Source organism: Capra hircus, chromosome 28 (genome assembly GCF_001704415.2).
Source record: "Capra hircus breed San Clemente chromosome 28, ASM170441v1, whole genome shotgun sequence".
Classification (NCBI taxonomy): Eukaryota; Metazoa; Chordata; class Mammalia; order Artiodactyla; family Bovidae; genus Capra; species Capra hircus.
The window spans coordinates 43,753,971-43,774,674 of NC_030835.1; the positions used below are offsets into that span (position 1 = coordinate 43,753,971).

General features: G+C 45.7%; 2 protein-coding genes across 2 annotated transcripts in view; both read left to right on the forward strand.

Moving 5' to 3' along the window:
* NUP133 (nucleoporin 133) overlaps positions 1–9,156 on the forward strand; it is a 55,299-nt gene extending 46,143 nt beyond the window's left edge. The window contains exons 25-26 of the mRNA XM_005698953.3: positions 827–915; positions 8,408–9,156. Of these exons, the coding sequence (XP_005699010.2) occupies positions 827–915; positions 8,408–8,544 (226 nt within the window). The 3' untranslated portion in view covers positions 8,545–9,156. The remainder of the gene's footprint in view (positions 1–826; positions 916–8,407) is intronic.
* ACTA1 (actin, alpha 1, skeletal muscle) lies at positions 15,767–18,574 on the forward strand. Its single transcript, XM_018042437.1, has 7 exons — positions 15,767–15,906; positions 16,693–16,833; positions 16,939–17,263; positions 17,366–17,527; positions 17,629–17,820; positions 17,916–18,097; positions 18,183–18,574. The coding sequence occupies exons 2-7, from the start codon at positions 16,705–16,707 to the stop codon at positions 18,324–18,326; spliced, it is 1,134 nt and encodes a 377-aa protein (XP_017897926.1). The 5' UTR covers positions 15,767–15,906; positions 16,693–16,704; the 3' UTR covers positions 18,327–18,574.

A 20,704-nucleotide genomic window follows, 5' to 3' on the forward strand; every position in this document is an offset into this window, starting at 1 on the left:
ATCCTCTGAAGCATCTAGCTCTGCCTGTTGGGTTCTCCCGCCAGTTGTAAGACGCATACTATGTCATTTGACTGGAATTCCTTGTCTTGGCTTCAAAGTATGAGTGATGTAGCCACTGATTACTACAGAGCATGGTTCTGTGGGTTTGTATTTCAGTAGCAGATAATCTCAACCAGATAAAGAAAATTTAGGTTACATCAGACACTGGTTGCCATTTTATGAAAAACAATATATTATAATATATTTAAACTATGTTTAAACTATTGTCTGTGCTCTGAAAGGTCATACTTTGGGGTCATTACTAGTTTTGTTACTTATTTAGAAAATTTTCTTAGGAAAAATACCTTACTACTTGGTTTAGACATTAAATACATGCTACCTGGCTGTAGCATCTTATATCTAATATAGAGACTCGGAGTATATCTAGAGACTCTGGGTATATCTAATTTGAAGCTCTTTTATTTAAACAATTTTCAATATGTCACAAAATTCAATATTTTTAACCCCTGTTGTTGCTGTTGTTGTTTAGTCGCTAAGTTGTGTCTGACTCTTTTGCAACCCCATGGACTGTAGCTCACCAAGCTCTTCTGTCCATGGGATTTCCCAAGCAAGAATACTAGAGTGAGGAGCCGTTTCCTTCTCCAGGGCATCTTACCAACCCAGGGACTGAACCAAAGTATCCTGCACTAGAGGCAGATTCTTTACCTCTAAGCCACCAGGGAAACACACTACAAACATCAAAACAAATCCACAACAGAAAACAAGTCATTTATTTCCGATTATGGCCATGGTTTCATTTTCTGCTTACGGTGATTTTGTTTTTTAGCTGGTCCAGTTCGGATGGTAAAGATGATCCAATTGAAGTATCTAAAGACAGTATATTTGTGAAAATCTTACAGAAACTTTTAAAAGATGGTAAGTGGTTGGTTAATATTGGAAATTACAGTGTCACTTCCAGGTTTGAAGTCTTAGAATAATGGAGATTTGCCTAGGTATCAAATACCAGAAGGTTAAAATTAAATGGTATTGTACTTAGATTTGTTTAAAATAAAGGGAGGGAGCTGTGTCATGGTGGAGTTGCCATCTGCTTGGCCAGTTAACTCTTGTGAAGGTTGAAAATCTGAAATGCAGTTTTTTTAGTGTGTCCCGTACTAAACTGGCCATACCATGCTTGAGAACAAACTGCAAAATATTCTACCAGTTCATTTTGGATATTAAAATTAGTTTTAATGACAAAATAAAAGGAAACAGGGGAGTATGTTTTGTATATGTTTTGTACCTGAGACAGAAAACAAACTTCTATTTCCTGATCAAGATCCAAATAAGTAAAGAGGCTTTTATGGTTAAATGTTTGTTATGAAGGGAGATGAGGTAGAGGATACTTAACTTTTACTTCCTTTCATATAACTAATATATGGAGAATGTTAGACTAGAGGTGAGAGATTTTGTGCATTTTATACACGAAGTTGTGATCACTCACACTCACCTAGAGTCGGACATCCTGGAACGTGAAGTCAGATGGGCCTTAGGAAGCATCACTACAAACAAAGCTAGTGGAGGCGATGAAATTCCAGTTGAGCTATTTCAAATCCTAAAAGATGATGCTGTGAAAGTGCTGCATTCAATATGTCAGCAAATTTGGCAAACTCAGCAGTGGCCACAGGACTAGAAAAGGTCAGTTTTCATTCTAATAACAAAGAAAGATAATGCCAAAGATTGTTCAAACTACCGCACAATTGCACTCATCTCACACACTAGTAAAGTAATGCTCAAAATCCTCAAGCTAGGCTTCAGCAATAACCAGACCACCTGACCTGCCTCTTGAGAAACCTGTATACAGGTCAGGAAGCAACAGTTACAACTGGACATGGAATAACAGACTGGTTCCAAATAGGAAAAGGAGTACATCAAGGCTGTATATTGTCACCTTGCTGATTTAACTTCTATGCAGAGTACATCATGAGAAACGCTGGGCTGAAGGAAGCACCAGCTGGAATCAAGATTGCTGGAAGAAATATCAATAACCTCAGATAGCAGATGACACCACCCTTATGGCAGAAAGTGAAGAAGAACTAAAGAGCCTCTTGATGAAAGTGAAAGAAGAGAGTGAAAAAGTTGGCTTAAAGCTCAACATTCAGAAAACGAAGATCATGGCATCTGTTCCCATCACTTCATGGGAAATAGATGGGGAAACAGTGGAAACAGTGTCAGACTTTATTTTGGGGGCTCCAGAATCACTGCAGATGCTGATTGCAGCCATGAAATTAAAAGACACTTGCTCCATGGAAGGAAAGTTGTGACCAACCTAGACAGCATATTAAAAAGTAGAGACATTACTTTGTCAAGAAAGGTCTGTCTAGTCAAGGTTATGGTTTTTCCAGTAGTCATGTATGGATGTGAGAGTTGGACTATAAAGAAAGCTAAGCGCCAAAGAATTGATGCTTTTAAACTGTGGTGTTGGAGAAAACTCTTGAGAGTCCCTTGGACTTCAAGGAGATCCAACCAGTCCATCCTAAAGGAGATCCGTCCTGGGTATTCATTGGAGGGACTGATGCTGAAGCTAAAACTCCAATACTCTGGCCACCTGATGCAGAGAGCTGACTCATTTGAAATGACCCTGATGCTGGGAAAGATTAAGGACAGGAGGAGAAGGGGACAACAGAGGATGAGATGGTTAAATGGCATCACTGACTCAATGGACATGGGTTTCGGTGGACTCTGGGAGTTGGTGATGGACAGGGACGTCTGGTGTGCTGCAGTTCGTGGGGTCGCAAAGAGTCAGACACGACTGAGTGACTGAACTGAACTGAATACATGATGACAAGTATAGCTCATTTATTATAGAATTATTAAAACAGATGATGTTAAATCCAGGCAGTGTGCAAAATAGGCTAACCTAGTATTTACCAATCTTTTAAGATATAAGGACACTCTCTTTAAAACTACTTGAAATAAAGTACATAATGACAGAAACTGTTGTAAACTCAGCAGCCCTTCTAGATGGATGTGAATTTTATTCACGATGCTGACATTTGCATACAGTTGGAAATGTTCCATACCTACATCTGCAGGACACATTATTTGATCTGTATAAGACATGCCCAGCCCAGTGCCTGGTACATAGTAGTCACTCATTAAACTTTTGTTCTTTGAAAGGCTAGAATTATTTTACAGATTCACATTCACAGTTCTTCTGTAGTAGATTCCACTCTGTGGTCCTCTGCTTGAGAATCCCTGAAATGACAAGGGCCTCAGAGGAGAACCATGGAGCTCACCATACCAGCCAACATGTGAGTGAGGTGAAAGAGCAGCGACCTCTTGGTGCTTACATGCCACAAGTTTCACCCTGGATAGAACTGTTGACCTCAGTACTGACCTGGAGGTTTATTTATGACAAATAGACTCTTGACTACCCCACATTGACAGTAGGTTTAATGAACACTTTTATTTTCAATGGAGAGGGAAATGGCAATCCACTCCAGCACTCTTGCCTGGAAAATCCCATGGACAAAGGAGCCTGATAAGCTATAGTCTATGGGGTCGCAAAGAGTCGGACATGACTGAGCGACTTCACTTTCACTTCACTTTATTTTCAAAGATGAATAAAGAACACAAAGGCAGGTAAGCCATTTCATTGTCAAAATATAAAAATTTTAAATAATGGAGATAACAAAAGAAATTATCTTTTGCTTAAAAAGCCTTGAAATTCAGACAGTTAAAATATATCTCCTAGGCTTTCTCTTTTCTATATTTGGAATTGAAGAAATAACTGGATATGGTTGATTTCTTTGTGCTGTTGAAGAGATTCATTTGGATCCAAATCTGATGCTTTCCATGAAGTTAGTTCTTGTAAAGGTGCCGCTGAACTGAATTGTGGCTAATTAAGTGTATGGTACTATTTAAAGTTCACCTTGCAGTTTTTGCTATCTTTAGATTATATATATCGTAGATGGAAAATGAATAGAAACCTATGATTTTCCAAAAACAATTATTAAGTTTAGACTGAAGGACAAAAACAAGTGGAAACATATGTATTATATAATGATATAATATATATTAATAATATATATTTATAATGTTATATATATATAAAACAATACCAAGCCGAAGGCATTTATCTTTGGAATCTTTTTAATATTATGACTTCCATATTGTTTACATTTACAAGACTAAATGTTTTTAAAGGGCAGATTCTGGAGGTAAATATAGATAGTTTCCATTATATTTCATAGACTTGGGCAGCCTAACAATTACTTCAGCTTGTGGGATAAATTTAGCCTGTAGATATATTTAAGTTACCCCCCTGGAGCTTTTCAGTTTTTATGTTTTGTTTTTAATATTTATATGCTTCCTTAATATGCTTTTCAGTTTTAAAGTATATTATAATGAGTGAAGTCACTCAGTCGTGTCCAACTCTTTGCCACCCCATTGACCCTGCCAGGCTGCTCCGTCCATGGGATTTTCCAGGCAAGAGTACTAGAGTAGGTTGCCATAGAGGAAAAAAAAATTGTGTATCATTGCATGGAATTTAACATTTTTCCTAATTACTCTCTGGAATTTAATAATTGAGAAGAGCTCTTACAAAAGTCTTGTTTTCTATGAGAGAACAGAAAGAGAAATTAAGGAAGCATTTCCATTCACCATTGCAACGAAAAGAATAAAATACTTAAGAATAAATCTACCTAAAAAAACAAAAGACCTATATATAGAAAACTATAAAACACTGATGAAAGAAATCAAAGATGATACAAATAGATGGAGAAATATACCATTTCATGGATTAGAAGAGTCAATATAGTGAAAATGAGGATACTACCCAAAGCAATCTATAGATTCACTGCAATCCCTATTGAGCTACCAATGATATTTTTCAGAGAACTAGAACAAATAATTTCACAATGTGTATAGAAATACAAAAAACCTTGAATAGTCAAAGCAATCTTGAGAAAGAGGAGTGGAACTGGAGGAATCAACCTACCTGACTGCAGGCTATACTACAAAGCTACAGTCATCAAGACAGTATGGTACTGACAGCAAGACAGAAAAATAGATCAATGGAACAAAATAGAAAGCCCAGAGATAAAACCATGCATCTCTGGACCCCTTATCTTTGACAAAGGAGGCAAGAATATACAATGGAGAAAAGACAATCTCTTTAACAAGTGGTGCTGGGAAAACTGGTCAACCACTTGTAAAACAATGAAACTAGAACACTTTCTAACACCATACACAAAAATAAACTCTAAATGGATTAAAGATCTAAATGTAAGACCAGAAACTATAAAACTCCTAGAGGAAAACATAGGCAAAACACTCTCCAACATACATCACAGCAGGATCCTCTATGTTCCACCTCCCAGAGTAATGGAAATAAAAGCAAAAATAAACAAATGGGACCTAATCAAAATGAAAAGCTTCTGCACAACAAAGGAAACTATTAGCAAGGGGAAAAGACAGCCTTCAGAATGGGAGAAAATAATAGCAAATGAAGCAATGGACAAAGGATTAATCTCAAAAATATACAGGCAACTCGTGCAGCTCAATACCAGAAAAATAAATGACCCAATCAAAAAATGGGCCAAAGAATCAAGACATTTTTCCGAAGACATACAGATGTTTAACAAACACATGAAAAGATGCTCAGCATCACTCATTATCAGAGAAATGCAAATCAAAACCACAATGAGGTACCATTTCACGCCAGTCAGAATGGCTGCGATCCAAAAGTCTACAAGCAATAAATGCTGGAGAGGGTGTGGAGAAAAGGGAACCCTCTTACAATGTTGGTGGGAATGTAAACTAGTACAGCCACTATGGAGAACAGTATGGAGATTCCTTAAAAAACTGGAAATAGAACTGCCATATGACCCAGCAATCCCACTGCTGGGCATACACACCGAGGAATCCAGAATTGAAAGAGACATGTATACCCCAATGTTCATTGCAACACTGTTAATAATAGCCAGGACATGGAAGCAACCTAGATGTCCATCAGCAGATGAATGGATAAGAAAGCTGTGGTACATATACACAATGGAGTATTACTCAGCTATTATTAAAAAGAATGCATTTGAATCAGTTCTAATGAGGTGAATGAAACTGGAGCCTATTATACAGAGTGAAGTAAGCCAGAAAGAAAAACACCAATACAGTATATTAATGCGTATATATGGAATTTAGAGAGATGGTAACAGTGACCCTATTGCAAGACAGCAAAAGAGACACAGATGTAAAGAGCAGAGTTTTGGACTCTGTGGGAGAAGGCGCGGGTGGGACGATTTGCGAGAATAGCAGTGAAACATGTATATTATCATATGTGAAATAGATCGCCAGTCCAGTTCAGTGCATGAGACAGGGTGCTCAGGGCTGGTGCCCTGGGATGACCCTGAGGGATAGGATGGGGAGGGAGGTGGGAAGGAGTTTCAGGATGGGGAACACATGTACACCCATGGCTGATTCATATCAATGTATGGCAAAAACCACTACAATATTGTGAAGTATTTCAGTTTAGTTCAGTTGCTCAGTCATGTCCGTCTCTTTGCAACCCCATGAATTGCACCATGCCAGGCCTCCCTGTCCATCACCAATGCCCAGAGTTCACGCAAACTCACGTCCATCGAGTCGGTAATGCCATCCAGCCATCTCATCCTCTGTCGTCCCCTTCTCCTCCTGCCCCCAATCCCTCCCAGCATCAGAGTCTTTTTCCAATGAGTCAACTCTTCGCATGAGGTGGCCAAAGTACTGGAGTTTCTGCTTTAGCATTAGTCCTTCCAAGGAAATCCCAGGGCTGATCTCCTTCAGAATGGACTGGTTGGATCTTCTTGCAGGCCAGGGGACTCTCAAGGTTCTTCTCCAACACCACAATTGAAAAGCATCAATTCTTTGGCACTCAGCTTTCTTCACAGTCCAATTAGCCTCCAATTAAAATAAACAAATTTTAAAAAATGTTTTCTGACTTCTCTTAAAAATCAAAAGATTTGCTACACTAGACTGAACTATTAACCTGGTGGCCATCACCTAGAGCCAATGAACACTGCCCACTTAGAATGGAGTCGTAAGTTTTTAAGAGAATTGATGTTTAGGAAATTGATATTTTCACAAGTGTAATACTGTTTCGCAGATAAAAAGTCTTTATTGAAAGTGTGTTGATTGTAATGAATGATATATAAATATTGCAGATTAAGTCTCATAACATTAATTATAAGATTTTTATTGTATAGTAACTAAGTACCAACAGTGGTGCTAGGCACTTAGATGATGTTAAAAATAAACAGTATTTGATTTTGAGAAGCTTGTGGTAATGTGACAGGTTATAAAATGTTACCTTATTAATTTAAAATGTTTCTTCCAATTTTCTTTATTTATCAAATGAGAAAATTGTATATGCTGTTCTGTAACTACACAAGATGCTTATTGGCTTTCCAGGTCCATAGGGGACTGACAAAGGCGTGGTTTCCCTCCTTCTAGTCTCAGAGAGAAACTGCCAGTATGTTAGATACTGCAGATAGCTTTCATGGCAGTGTTCCACTAAATTATTTCCTGAATAGGAGAATATAGAATTGTTGGAAATACTTGTTTTCTTTTTTTTTTTTAATTTTTAAAGAATTTTATATGTCTTTTCAAAAATAAACTTGAAATACAAAAGGAAGTTGATCAAAATCAAGGAAAATATATATTACCAAAGTTGACTCTGGAAATTAAATTTTTAAAAAATTAAGCGAACCAATTACCCTAGGGAAAAAACATTAAAAACCAGTTCTCAAATAAGCACTTCTGCAGTCAGGCATTTCTGGAGTGTGGGGAGACCACCCATCCAGGTGAAACAGTGGGTCTTTGATCTGGGGGACAGATAAATGTCTGAAAGTCTTTTAAGAAGGTATAGTATAACTTTGTCTTCCTTGATAACTCAGGATTCCTGTCTTAACAAATTTTACAACTGGTTTATAAGCAATCTTTCACTGATACCTTCTACTTCTTTTACTGTATAGCTGCTTAGAATGCTGTTTGCTTGGCCTTGAAATACTTGTTTTCAAGTGATTATTAACTTAAAACTTCCACACTGAAGGAATGGCTTAAGCTATGGAGAAAAATGAAAATGTTGCAGAGTGTTTTAAAGACTTTAAATGGAATGGCTGTTTTGACGGCTCTTTTGACCACTAGAGTCAAACACGGAGCCCAGATACACAGAACAGTCATGTAGCCCCTACTAAGTGAAGAATGTCATATTGTCAGGTCTGTAAGTATGCTTGGCAGATGGAAGGAATTTAGAACAGAGTATTTTCCAATAGCAGAGTGACGTTATATTTTAAATAGAAGCACAGGTGTTTCTATCATCTGTCATCTTAATTCATTTGAGAATTATGTGAAAATTAAAAAAAAAAAAAACTTTCTGTGTTTGTATTTTTAGGCATTCAGCTCAGTGAGTACCTACCCGAGGTGAAGGAGCTGCTGCAGGCCGACCAGCTGGGAAGTTTGAAGTCCAACCCTTACTTTGAGTTTGTTTTGAAAGCCAATTATGAATACTATGTCCAGGGACAAATGTGACTTTTTCTAAAAATGATTATTTTTCCTGAAAATTTGTATAAGTGTGTCCTTATAAAAACTTTAGACCTTAAACATCTAGGAGTTTGTACAGTTTTATAACATATATTTCTGAGTTTTTTATACTTTATTTGTAAGCTACTACAAAATAGTTGTATGACTGTAGTTTTGGTTTTCAGTTACATGATATTGTTTTTTTTTTTCCTGTTTTCCACTGAAGTTTATCAGTTGTTTTCATATCTACTACTGTTCCTTTTTCTCTCACTCCATCCAGGGTCCTGGTTCCAGCTTCTTGTATGCAAAGACCACTTCTAGGCTTTAGCTTCTATAACTCTAAAAACAGCAAGATTTCACTAAGTCGTCTCTGAAATTGCTGTGACTCTTAGATGTTATGTACTGCAAAGTGTCTGGAATATTTGTTTTGATTTTGATTAGGGCTGGGAGCAGAGTATCTAGTGGGCTAAGTGTCACAATTTGCTAACTTACAAAATAGACAAGACAAAAAGTGGGGCAATTCAGTGTGAGCTTGATAACTGTTTACTTCATTGGGAAAGATGTCAAATTTTTCTACATAAATAATAGTATTAATAAAAATATCTTGGTGAATAAAGCATATTTATGTTTTCTAGTATTCTTGCCTGGGAAATCCCATGGACAGGAGCCTGGCGGGCTACAGTCCATAAGGTCGCAAAGCATCCGACATGGCTTAGCAATTAAACCACCACCACCACAACCTATTCAGTCAGCGTCATGCATTTCAGAATGATTTACACGGAATTCCAGGTTCTCCTCAGTCTGTCTAGCTAATGTAAGGTGAGAAACCTTTATAGAAACCTTTATCGGTTTTCTTAGTATGGCAACTGATTTAACTGAAAAGTAGTTGTTCTCAAAGCTTCTTTATCTTGGCCAATGTCATCGTGCAGTTTTTATCTGTCTTTAAATAAAGACGGAGTTGCTGGCATATTCAGGCTTTGGCCCAGTTGAATACTCACTAAACAACTTGCTTCCAGCAGCCGAAAAGGTCAGGAGTTAAATGTGGTGAAGAGTCCGGTTCCTGGCTTCGCAGAGCTCAGCCCTCGTGCCGGCTCCACTGCAGGCTGCAGATGCTGCCTCTGATCTGCTCCCAGTGGCAACCAGAGGGCAAGAAGGGGCAGTCCGGCCTCTGGCCTCTGTCTGCATTGCCATGGTGAGGCAGCGTGAGATCAGGGTGAGGAGTGTCCTAACACTTCTAGGGGAGTTAGGGAGAGAGTTGTCAGATGGCATAAGAAATGGCTGGATTCTTGTGTTAAAGGATGTTGGTTTTAGAGGGACTTAGTTCTTATCCATACGATCCTGTCCTGTGCCGCTGTGCTCTAGGGACACAGGGCCGTGCCGCCTCCTTGAGTGCCACAAGCCCGGTTACTCCCTGTGAGGAGAGGCGGTGACGGTGGCCCAGGCCCGCTGACCACAGGGGCAAAGTGCTGCTCTCAGCGTGATGGCTGATGTCTCATTTTGACAGAGAAAAAGGCTCTGCTACCTCTGTCTGTTAAGGATGGCCATAGCTCTAAGATGGTTGGGGCTTTTAAAAGAGAAATATTTTAACGGTAATAGTGTAATTAAAGCCTAAAGATATTAAGTACTTTTTTTCTTCTAAATTTTAAAACTTTCCACAACATAGTCTTCATCAAAAAATAACTGATTCTTTTACAAACTAAGTAGCTGATAAATTACAAAGGTACTATAAAGGTGAGCATGTATATTAAGGAGACAGAAACGGTTCTGACTTGGAAAAGGTTTTCTTTGCTCCTGTCTTTGAACGCTGCTCAGAAAGTCACAGCTTTTGGCCCCAGTCAAACAATAAGGTTGTGGGTTTGATTGTGAGGAGTGGTCCTTGTGTGCTCTCCTGTTTTAGGGATTTGTGACTGTTGTCAAGGGTTGAGGCAGAACCTGAGAATCACAGCAAGAGACGTGCTGGAGTTCTTGGTGAGGGAAAAGGCAACTGACACGGATGCCCTTTGTTTTGGCATTTTGTTTTTGAAGAAAATTTTTTAGAAATTGAATTTTGCTTCTTTTTATCTTTGGGGTCTGAATCATACTTTTCTTGAAGCATCCATCACCCTCCAAGTACTGGGGGACTGTCTGGGGGAATCAGGGTGTGTGGCATAGTCCTCTGCATAACTAGACCTAGAGGAGAGCCAAACTGATGACCTTGGCTTCTCCCCATGCATGGGTGTATTTGATAACTACAGAAGTATCAGTGTAGTCCACCTACCTTTTCCTGGACAGTTTATTCAAGGAATCCTTCGAGAGAAAACAGCCATCTATATTCTTATGTAAAGTTAACTCATTGAATACCTAAGTGTATTTTTTACATAGAATCTTATGTAATTCTATAAGTTAAAAAATACTGTAGGAAATGTGAAACCTCTCAGAAATATATGGAGGAAAATAAACCCCTGTAATCCCACTAGCCAGAAATAACTTCAGTTACCATTTTGAAATATACCCTAGATTGTGCATGTATCACATTTTATAACCTGTGTATTTTGATGTGAGGTATTATGAGCAACCTAGACAGCATCTTAAAAAGCAGAGACATTACTTTGCCAACAAAGGTCCGTCTCATCAAGGCTATGGTTTTTCCAGTAGTCATGTATGGATGTGAGAGTTGGACTATAAAGAAAGCTGAGTGCCAAAGAATTGATGCTTTTGAACTGTGGTGTTGGAGAAGACTCTTGAGAGTCCCTTGGACTGCAAGGAGATCCAACCAGTCCATCCTAAAGGAAATCAGTCCTAAATATTCATTGGAAGGACTGATGGTGAAGCTGAAACTCCAATACTTTGGCCACCTGATGCAAAGAGCTGACAAATTTGGAAAAGACTCTGATGCTGGGAAAGATTGAAGGCAGGAGAAGAAGTGGGTGACAGAGGATGCGATGGTTGAATGGCATCACCAACTCCATGGAGACGAGTTTGAGTAAACTCGGGGAGTTGGTGATGGACAGGGAGGCCTGGCGTGCTGTGGTCCATGGGGTTGCAGTGTCAGACCCGACTGAGCGACTAAACTGACTGACTGATTATGAGCATTTCTATGTATCTTTGGTCCAGTATTTCCCAACCTTCTTTTTCATTATCATTCCTCCTAAGGAGATTTTTTAAGACAATTTTCTTCAGTCACTCTGTTCCCTTCACCCCCACCTCCATGAAAATTTATACCACAGGTATATTGTATATCTTTTTTATGTACCACAGCCTTTGGAGACACAAATCATTGTAATATCTAAGATTCTTTTAACCTCCTAAGAGCTAACTTTCCCCCCTTCAAGAATGTATGTCTTCAATATTCCTCAAGATACATTTTTTTTTAATGACTGCCTGACACTTTACCATATGGCTGTATTATAATTTATTTAACAGATCTCTGTCTCTCTTCTCAACAGTCTTAAAACACTTGGGTTATTGGTCTTGGGTTTGGTTGGTTTATTTATTTTTTACCATGTTAAATAAATACTGGAATAAATCTCTGTACAAAAATCTTTGTGCACTCCAGATATATTTAAAATACATTGACTTTTTCTGTCCAAGTGCTCAGTGAGCAGTTGTAATGGTTTTTAGTGCCCTTTGCTCACCCTTACCACCTCATCCCTCTCACCGCCTCCAAACCCTTTTAGAAGAAAGATAGTGTATTCCATGCACTTGCTTAGTTTCAACGTTCAAATCAGTCTTAAAGAGTGGCATCCTCAGTTAAGAAGCCTGATTGCCTCTGGAAGCCACCTGCCCGAGGTCACATAGCCCATCAGAGGGACAGGTACACTCAAATGAGCTTTACTGAAGGGCAACCTTTTAACTGATTCACTACAGCTGACAAGTGGGAAGCGCAAGGGGAGATGCAGTAGAGGGAAGGGGGAGGAAAGGCTCCAGTGGAGTCTAGTCCCTTAGAGATGACAAAGCAGAGCAAGTCTTGGCCTGAGAAAACCATCAGTAGAAGATCGAAGTCCTCTCTTCCTGATTGCCACAGTTGACTGCACATTTTTAGATGTGTGGCTTAGGAGGACAGCGAATTTGGGCTTTTTCCTTTACCCACTTGGTTGCTGAACTGTTTCTGACTTTGTGTTGCCAAGCAGCCCCCCTCACTATTTTTTTTTTTTTTTTTGAGATGACAGAGGATGGCCGCATGTGAAGCTGTGACTTCAAGATATCTTTTGCCGTTCATTGGAAAAGATCCCTTGAGGATCTGTTAAAGTTCCAGAACATACCAAGTGTTGGACAAGTTTAGAGGGAGACAGAAGGTAGCCCAACCACTCCTAGGGAAGGGAGAGTCTTCCAAGTGCCTGCGTGTCCCCAGCAGTATGGTACCCAGGACATGTCTGGCTCTTTGGACCTTGGTTTTCTTATGTTTAAAGCTAGTGTAACTAGTTCCTGTCTCATGTACCTCCAGATAGTTACAGGATTAACGGAACAATATGAAAACAAGCATTTTAAAAGTTCACGTCTAAATAGGTCAGAAACCGACAGTACAAGGCTGGGATCCACAAAGGGGAGGAGGTGAGGGACGTGGCTGAGGGCATGGGAGGGAGCACATGGGCTGGGCTGTGGCAGATGGGCCTGCCAGATGATCGAGCTGCAGCTGCCCCTGCAAACCTGGAAGCAGGAGTTCTCCTCTGAGCATAGCTTGCATGGTTGACCTTTCCAGGGTCACTCTCAAAAGGCTGTGCAGGCAGTGACCTGCTTACTCAGACGCAAGGCACTGGGTTGATCCCCAGAGCATACATGTATGGAGACCGCCTCCCACCTGCTCTTCGGGCCATTCCTGAGCCAATGAGAGTTCAACCACCCCACAGTGGCCCTCCAGGACTATTTCAACCAGCCTGACCCAGGGCAGAGAACAGACATGCCAACCGGTGTTCTTAGGGCCCACCTCCCCAGGGTTTGCTGTACCATCAGGTCTCTGCTAGCTTGTGAGTGCTTGATTCATAGCTTTTCATGTGTGTTCAAATCTAACAGACTCTGAGCTTACAAAAGCCTGATTCATAGCTTTGCATGTGTGTTTGAATCTAATAGATCCTGAGCTTACAAAAACTTGCACTGAGAAGAGTTGCACTGAGCAAGAATTTTGAAAAACACAACCTCCTTCCCCTTTAAGAGGTCAACAAGTTCTTAGGTATTCAGTGAATGACAGCATACTTCTACCTTCAAGACCAAAATTGAAGCTATTCCCCTACACTGTACACAGAGTATGTTTGCCACGTTATCCCCCTAGTGTCTGCCACACTGCCACAGCAGGACACAGGGTGCTGAAACGTACTTCTGTCCGTTACTCATTCATTCTCTAATTTATGAAGCTGCATATGAAGGCGCAGTGGCTTGATACACACTGGAGAGGCCCCGTACTAACGCCCTAGTTTGTTATTGACTTTGGTCATTTTTAGGAAGGCCTGCAGTAGTGTGCCGGAGAAGGCAATGGCAACCCACTCAGTACGCTTACCGGGAAAATCCCATGGACGGAGGAGCCTGGTAGGCTGCAGTCCCTGGGGTTGCTAAGAGTTGGACACAACCAAGCGACTTCACTTTCACTTTTCACTTTCATGCATTGGAGAAGGAAATGGCAACCCACTCCAGTGTTCTTGCCTGGAGAATCCCTGGGATGGGGAGCCTGGTGGGCTGCCATCTATGGGGTCGCACAGAGTCAGACACGACTGAAGCGACTTAGCAGCAGCAGCAGCAGCAGTAGTGTGTGGCTGGGGAAGAGGGTTTTGTATGTGCTTTTATATCCCTCTTCGAGGACCCACACCTGTCCCAGTTGCTGAGTTCCACCACTGAGTTCCTATTCTGGGAACACTTGAGCACATCAGAAAAATGAGTGGTTCCATTCTGGCTCATACCACATCACTGATGTACCCCTTAAAGCATGTCCCTGAGTTCACTGCAGAAAATTGTTCCTCCTTGTACCTTCCACAGCAAGATTAGAACTGTTCCCCCCAGGGGGAAAAACAGTGAGAAGCACAAACTTAATAACCTCCTCTGACCCCTACTCCACCTTTACCATAAGTAGATCCAAATCCTTCTAGAAAATCAGAAAGACAGATCCCCCCTGTATCAGCGGTATAAATAGAATCGCTCAGCAGGCTCTGGTGGACGGTGACTCTCCAAGGTGGATTGGGAATCAGCTGGCCTTGGCTGGGCATCACCCTCTAAATATAACGATGAGTTTGTTCAGCCTTTGCAGAAGGGAAAGGTTTTGCCCATCCTAGAGCGCGATGCCCTTGTCCTCTTTACAGGGAGGAGAGACTGGTGAGGCGTCATCTAGTAAGAGCACCTCTCAGTTCCCACCCTAGGGCTGTGACACTTGCCTTTCCTCCCCAGAACTGGGGCGTCGGTGAGCCCCGCCAAGGATGCGGGAGTGGGGTGCTCAGCTCAGCCTGCCATACTCCGGAGCCGGGCAGTTAGTCACTCAACTTCACTCCCTTCCTGAGCTCCCGAGCCCACAGCGCGTCCCCGAGGCGGGCAGCGCCGGGGGGCCTGGCTCAGTGCCAGAGGCTGGAGAGCCCAGAGCCGCTGCGGGGCCTGTGCCAGGAGCCCAGCGCCTCCTCCCCGACTCTCCACAGTTGTCCTCGCGACAGCTGCGCGCCCGCCGGCCGCTGGTGGCCCTCTCCGGTGGGGGTGGGGGCCGACGGCGTCAGCCCTCTGGACTGGGGAGCTCGGGGTTGGGGGAGAGACCGAGTTCGCTGGGAATCTGGGGGGAGGGATCGCCTGCCTCCCCTGCCCGGGACTCCGGGATTGACTGCATCTCCGGTCCTCTTGGCCCCACCACTAGGATACAGAGTCCTCCTCGGTGGAGTCACACTTGAGTTGGGGGGTAAAGAACCCGAACGAAGAAGAGGTGAAATGTGGGCGCACCTTCCCGAGGCTCCGAGAGCACCGACTGGCCGGGGGCGGGGCGGCTGCGGACAGGTGCAGCCCGGGCGCAGGCTCACTGCGCACCCCGCACACTCGGTGACCCTCGCCGCACCCCAGCCCCTCCGCCAGGCGACGGGGCGGGGGCGGGCGGGGCCGACCGCCGGGCAGACACTCCATATACGGCCCGGCCCGTGTTACCTGGGCTCAGGCCAGACCTCTCCTTCTTTGGTCAGCGCAGGAGACCCGGGCGGGGACCCAGGCCTTGAACTGGTCGGAGGAGGGGGCTCTAGTGCCCGACACCCAAATATGGCTTGAGAAGGGGAGCGACATTCCTGCGGGGCGGCGCGAGGGGAGCGCCCGAGGGCTATATAAAACCTGAGCCGGGGGACGAGCGGCCACCGCAGCGGACAGCGCCGAGAGAAGTCTCGCTTCCTTCCCACGGTGACCGGGACCGGAGCCGGAGAGCCGCAGGTGTAGCCACCCGCCCAGGTAGGCAGGGGCGGGGTGGGGACAGGAGGACAGGCCCCACCGCGGCAGCCCGGAGAACTCCGGGTAGAGTGCGGCCCACTCACTGCATCAGCCCCAGCCCCGCGTCCTGGGAGCCGCGCCTCTGGCCCCAGAGTCACGTGTGCTTCAAAGAAGAGACAGGAAGCCGGGTCCTTTGGAAAGATCTCCAAATTTATTCCCAGCCCTTTGGGGGCAGCTCTCCTTGACACTTCGTGCGTGCCGAGGCAGATGAAAGGCTTTGCTGTAGTCCTCCCCAGGGTAGTTCCTTCCCAACAGAACCAAAGAACAGTAGAAGGGACAGTATCCCCTGGCTCGCCATCAGTCCCAAGGGCGTTTCGGCTGTGAGTCTGAAGTGCCATGGAGGTCCAAAATAAGCCATTCGTGCCCTGGTGGAGTACCCACGCCCTTTCCACGGCGTCTCCTTCCACCCTCACAGTGGCCCAGCAATCAGGGTTCGCGGACCTTGACCCGCATGCGATGCCAGGGAGGGGCGGAGAGGGCGGTGCCTGCAGCGAAGGCAGCGAGCTCTCGGGTCCGTGTGTCCTGAGTTCCCAGGTGGAGAAACGCTCTCTGCGGTCTCCTCGCAGTAGAGCTCCCAGCAGCGAAGCTCCGCCCGCGCGGCTTTGACTGCTTCCCCGGCAGGATGGCGCCGGGCTGGGGGCTGGGGGCTGGAGGAGTCCATTGGTCCCCCGGGAGGGAGGGCGCTCCAGCCAGCGGGGCCTCGTGCCTGAAACACTGAGCGTCTCCATGGCATTCCTGTCCTTGCAGAAACCAGACACCATGTGTGACGAAGACGAGACCACCGCCCTCGTGTGCGACAATGGCTCTGGCCTGGTGAAAGCCGGCTTCGCCGGCGACGACGCGCCTAGGGCCGTGTTCCCGTCCATCGTGGGCCGCCCCCGTCACCAGGTCAGGCTGCCGGTTCCCGGAGGGAGCCAGGCCGGGTGCCCACGCGGCCTAGCCCCGCTCCACTGGGAGCCTCGGTAATGAGAGCTTGGTATATCCGCTCCGCAGGGCGTCATGGTGGGCATGGGGCAGAAAGATTCCTACGTGGGAGACGAGGCGCAGAGCAAGAGGGGCATCCTGACCCTGAAGTACCCCATCGAGCACGGCATCATCACCAACTGGGACGACATGGAGAAGATCTGGCACCACACCTTCTACAACGAGCTCCGCGTGGCCCCCGAGGAGCACCCCACCCTGCTCACCGAGGCCCCCCTCAACCCCAAGGCCAACCGCGAGAAGATGACCCAGATCATGTTTGAGACCTTCAACGTTCCGGCCATGTACGTGGCCATCCAGGCAGTGCTGTCCCTTTACGCCTCCGGCCGCACCACCGGTGAGAGCCCAGGGGCCCCCGCGCCCTCTTCCCGAGCGCCTCGCCGCTCCCCGAGCGCCTAGCAGAGCGCAGCCGCTCATCTCCGACTCCACCCTCGCGCAGGTATCGTGCTCGACTCCGGCGACGGCGTCACCCACAATGTGCCCATCTATGAGGGCTACGCGCTGCCGCACGCCATCATGCGTCTGGACCTGGCTGGCCGCGATCTCACCGACTACCTTATGAAGATCCTCACCGAGCGTGGCTACTCCTTCGTGACCACAGGTGCGCGGCGCCCCGGGCTCCCCGGGCGGGTGGGCCGGCAGGCTGTGCGCTGTCCCCGGGACCCCGCTCTGAGGGCTCCTCTCCCGCCCCGCTCCCCGCAGCTGAGCGCGAGATCGTGCGCGACATCAAGGAGAAGCTGTGCTACGTGGCCTTGGACTTTGAGAACGAAATGGCCACCGCCGCCTCCTCCTCCTCCCTGGAGAAGAGCTACGAGCTGCCCGACGGTCAGGTCATCACCATCGGCAACGAGCGCTTCCGCTGCCCGGAGACGCTCTTCCAGCCCTCATTCATTGGTGAGCCCCGCGCAGCCGCCATCCGGCCCGTGCCAGCCCCGCGGGCCCCCCGGGCGTCCCGCCCTCTGTCTCACGTTCCCCTCCGTGGCCCCCAGGCATGGAATCGGCGGGCATCCACGAGACCACCTACAACAGCATCATGAAGTGCGACATCGACATCCGGAAGGACCTGTACGCCAACAACGTCATGTCTGGGGGCACCACCATGTACCCGGGCATCGCCGACCGCATGCAGAAGGAGATCACCGCCCTGGCCCCCAGCACCATGAAGATCAAGGTGGGTGGCGCCCTCGCCCAAGCCGCGGCCTGTGAGGGGCCCCTGGCCGCGACCGCGCACCTGACAGGTCCTCACTGTCTTACAGATCATCGCCCCACCTGAGCGCAAGTATTCCGTGTGGATCGGTGGCTCCATCCTGGCTTCGCTGTCCACCTTCCAGCAGATGTGGATCACCAAGCAGGAGTACGACGAGGCCGGCCCCTCCATCGTCCACCGCAAATGCTTCTAGACGCCTCTCCGACAGCCGCGACTTCTCCCCAGGACGACGAATCTGCTCGCGGCGCAGGCGGCTGACCTCGAGCCACCGCGCGCAGCTGCTCTCCAACCATCAGCGTTGCCGCTGCCGCAAACTGACACACTGTTTATAATGTGTACATACATTGTTTACCTCATTTTGTTATTTTTAAAACGAAGCCCTGTGGAAGGAAATGGAAAACTTGAAGCATTAAACTCAGCCGTTCTGTTTTGCTGCGTAAAGTTGTCTGTTGTGTTTATTTGCGGGGGGGGGTGGGGAGCTGTGGGGCTGGGGGAGTAAAAGGGACTCCGTCTTCCTCCGTCACTTTTCACAATACTCTAAACGAGTGCAGGCCTTACAAGGCCTTGAGCTCAGTCTTCCGCAGCTCACGGCCCTCCCCTCTGGCTCAGATCTATTCCTCAGACTGGCACCCGCGCCGTGGCCCGACTCGACCTCCGGCGTGTCCCCTGTGCGGGGCTATTTGCCGGAGGCGCCGGGGCGGCGCTCGGGCGGCCAGGGCGCGCCTCAGGCCGGGCGCTGACCGTGGTGCTGGCCCGGGGTCCCGAGCGAAAAGCGCACTCCCGCTCCACCCGCGGCGGGCGTGGCCTTACTGAAGCCGGGTTCCCTCCTGCATCTGAGATCTGAACTGAAAGGTGTGCGTTCTGCATTTGAGGAACCAGTTCTCCTTTGTTAAGTGAAGATAACCACTTCTCGGGAAGGCCTTTGCTTCGTCTGGGTGACGAAGCGCCCTTCCCAGAGTGGGGAGGGGAAGGAGCCGCGCCCAGAGGTGGGAGGAGGCGAGAAAGGACCGAGTGAACGCTCCAAAAGAAGGAGAGCGCGGCCTCAGCGGGGACAGGCGCTGGGGGCGGGCCGGCGAGGAAATGCCTTCAGGGAAGGGAGCGGAGACAGTGCTGAGCAAAGGCGAGCAGCGGAGAGGAAGCAACCCTACTCCACTCCTGCAAAGTCTGAAAGACACAACACGAAGGACCGGCTTGTATTTCTATGAGAGAACAGAGCATCTCTACATTTTAAAGTAGTCTAATGTTTCCTAGTCAAAATTCCCGGGTAAAGTGTTTCCTAAATGAAATAGATTTTGACTCAAAGAAGGTGATACACTCATTCAGAAATATGTTTATAAGAATTAACAATACAGCTATATCATATGCCACCTTTCCACGTTTATTCTCTCCTTTTATGGCCCACTGAGAAGCTTCAGGAATCACTGAAGCTTCCAAGGTAGGAATACTGCCAAACCCAGATATCAAGAGAACCAGTCATTCAGTAGAACTTAGGACTTTAATAAAACAAGTATATGATACCAAATCCATTGAAAACCATCTATCTACCTGGGGTGGACAAAGGTTTGAAAACGGGCTAAATTCTAGTCTTTCAGAGGAAACCAACTTGTACTGAAAAATATCAGAATTACATGAGTCAGCTAACTGGCAGTTTAAATCTTTAAAAAAAAAAAAAACAACCTAAACCCAGGTCTCTTAATTAGAATTTTAGTAAGAAATTTAAGGCAGTAATGACCCATTTCTGCTCTGATCATAATCATCAAGTGACTGACAGAAGTTTTCCTCCTGCCTCATCTTTGACAGTTTTCTTCTGAAATGATGTACAAAATTTAGAAATTGTGTGGTTTCACTGGAAGTGTGCCAAATGACCTTTCCTTTTCTGGCACTTCTTTAAAAAGAAATAAGCATCACATATTTCATTAGTGTTGTGTATCTTTCCTTCTCTCAAGTAGTTCTTGATTATAGTTATTTGGTAAATTGTGTTACGTATATTAGACCTGAGCAAAGATTTCTGGTGTGGAGTAGTAAATACTTTATATATATGCCCTGGGTGGGATAGCCTTCCCTTGTGGCTCAGGAGTAAAGAATCTGCCTGTAATTCAGGAGACAAGGGTTAGCGCCCTGGGTCAAGAAGAAGACAACCTGGAGAAGGAAATGACAACCCACCCCAGTATTCTTGCCTGGAAAATCCTATGGACAGAGTTGCCTGGCGGGCTACAGTCCCGTGGGGCCCCAAAAAGAGTCAGACACAACGTATCCACTAAACATCTATATATATGTATAACACTATACATGTAAAATGCAGATGCCTACTGTGAATAGAACACATACACATCTCTGTGCTGGGAGAGGAGAGAAATAACTATCTCCAGCAGCACGAAGTGTGTTTGCAGAAGGAAGAGGGGAGAAGCCGCTGTGCAGCAACAGTGTACTCACACTAGAGGGAATAGTGTTATGGCTGATTTCCCACTGAGAAGCCATCTCAGAGCTCCAAGTTTTGGACCTGTGAGAGAATTGAAAGCAACAAAAAAACTTTCCGATGATCACTTATGGTGTGTCTCCTTAGACTTGGTA

Bases quoted from the DNA above. Each gene is read 5' to 3' on its own strand.
- ACTA1 (XM_018042437.1), top strand. From the start codon at position 16,705: ATGTGTGACGAAGACGAGACCACCGCCCTCGTGTGCGACAATGGCTCT. The intron at 17,821-17,915 runs GTGAGCCCCGCG...CGTGGCCCCCAG, and splicing joins CTTCCAGCCCTCATTCATTG to GCATGGAATCGGCGGGCATC. The intron at 18,098-18,182 runs GTGGGTGGCGCC...ACTGTCTTACAG, and splicing joins CCAGCACCATGAAGATCAAG to ATCATCGCCCCACCTGAGCG.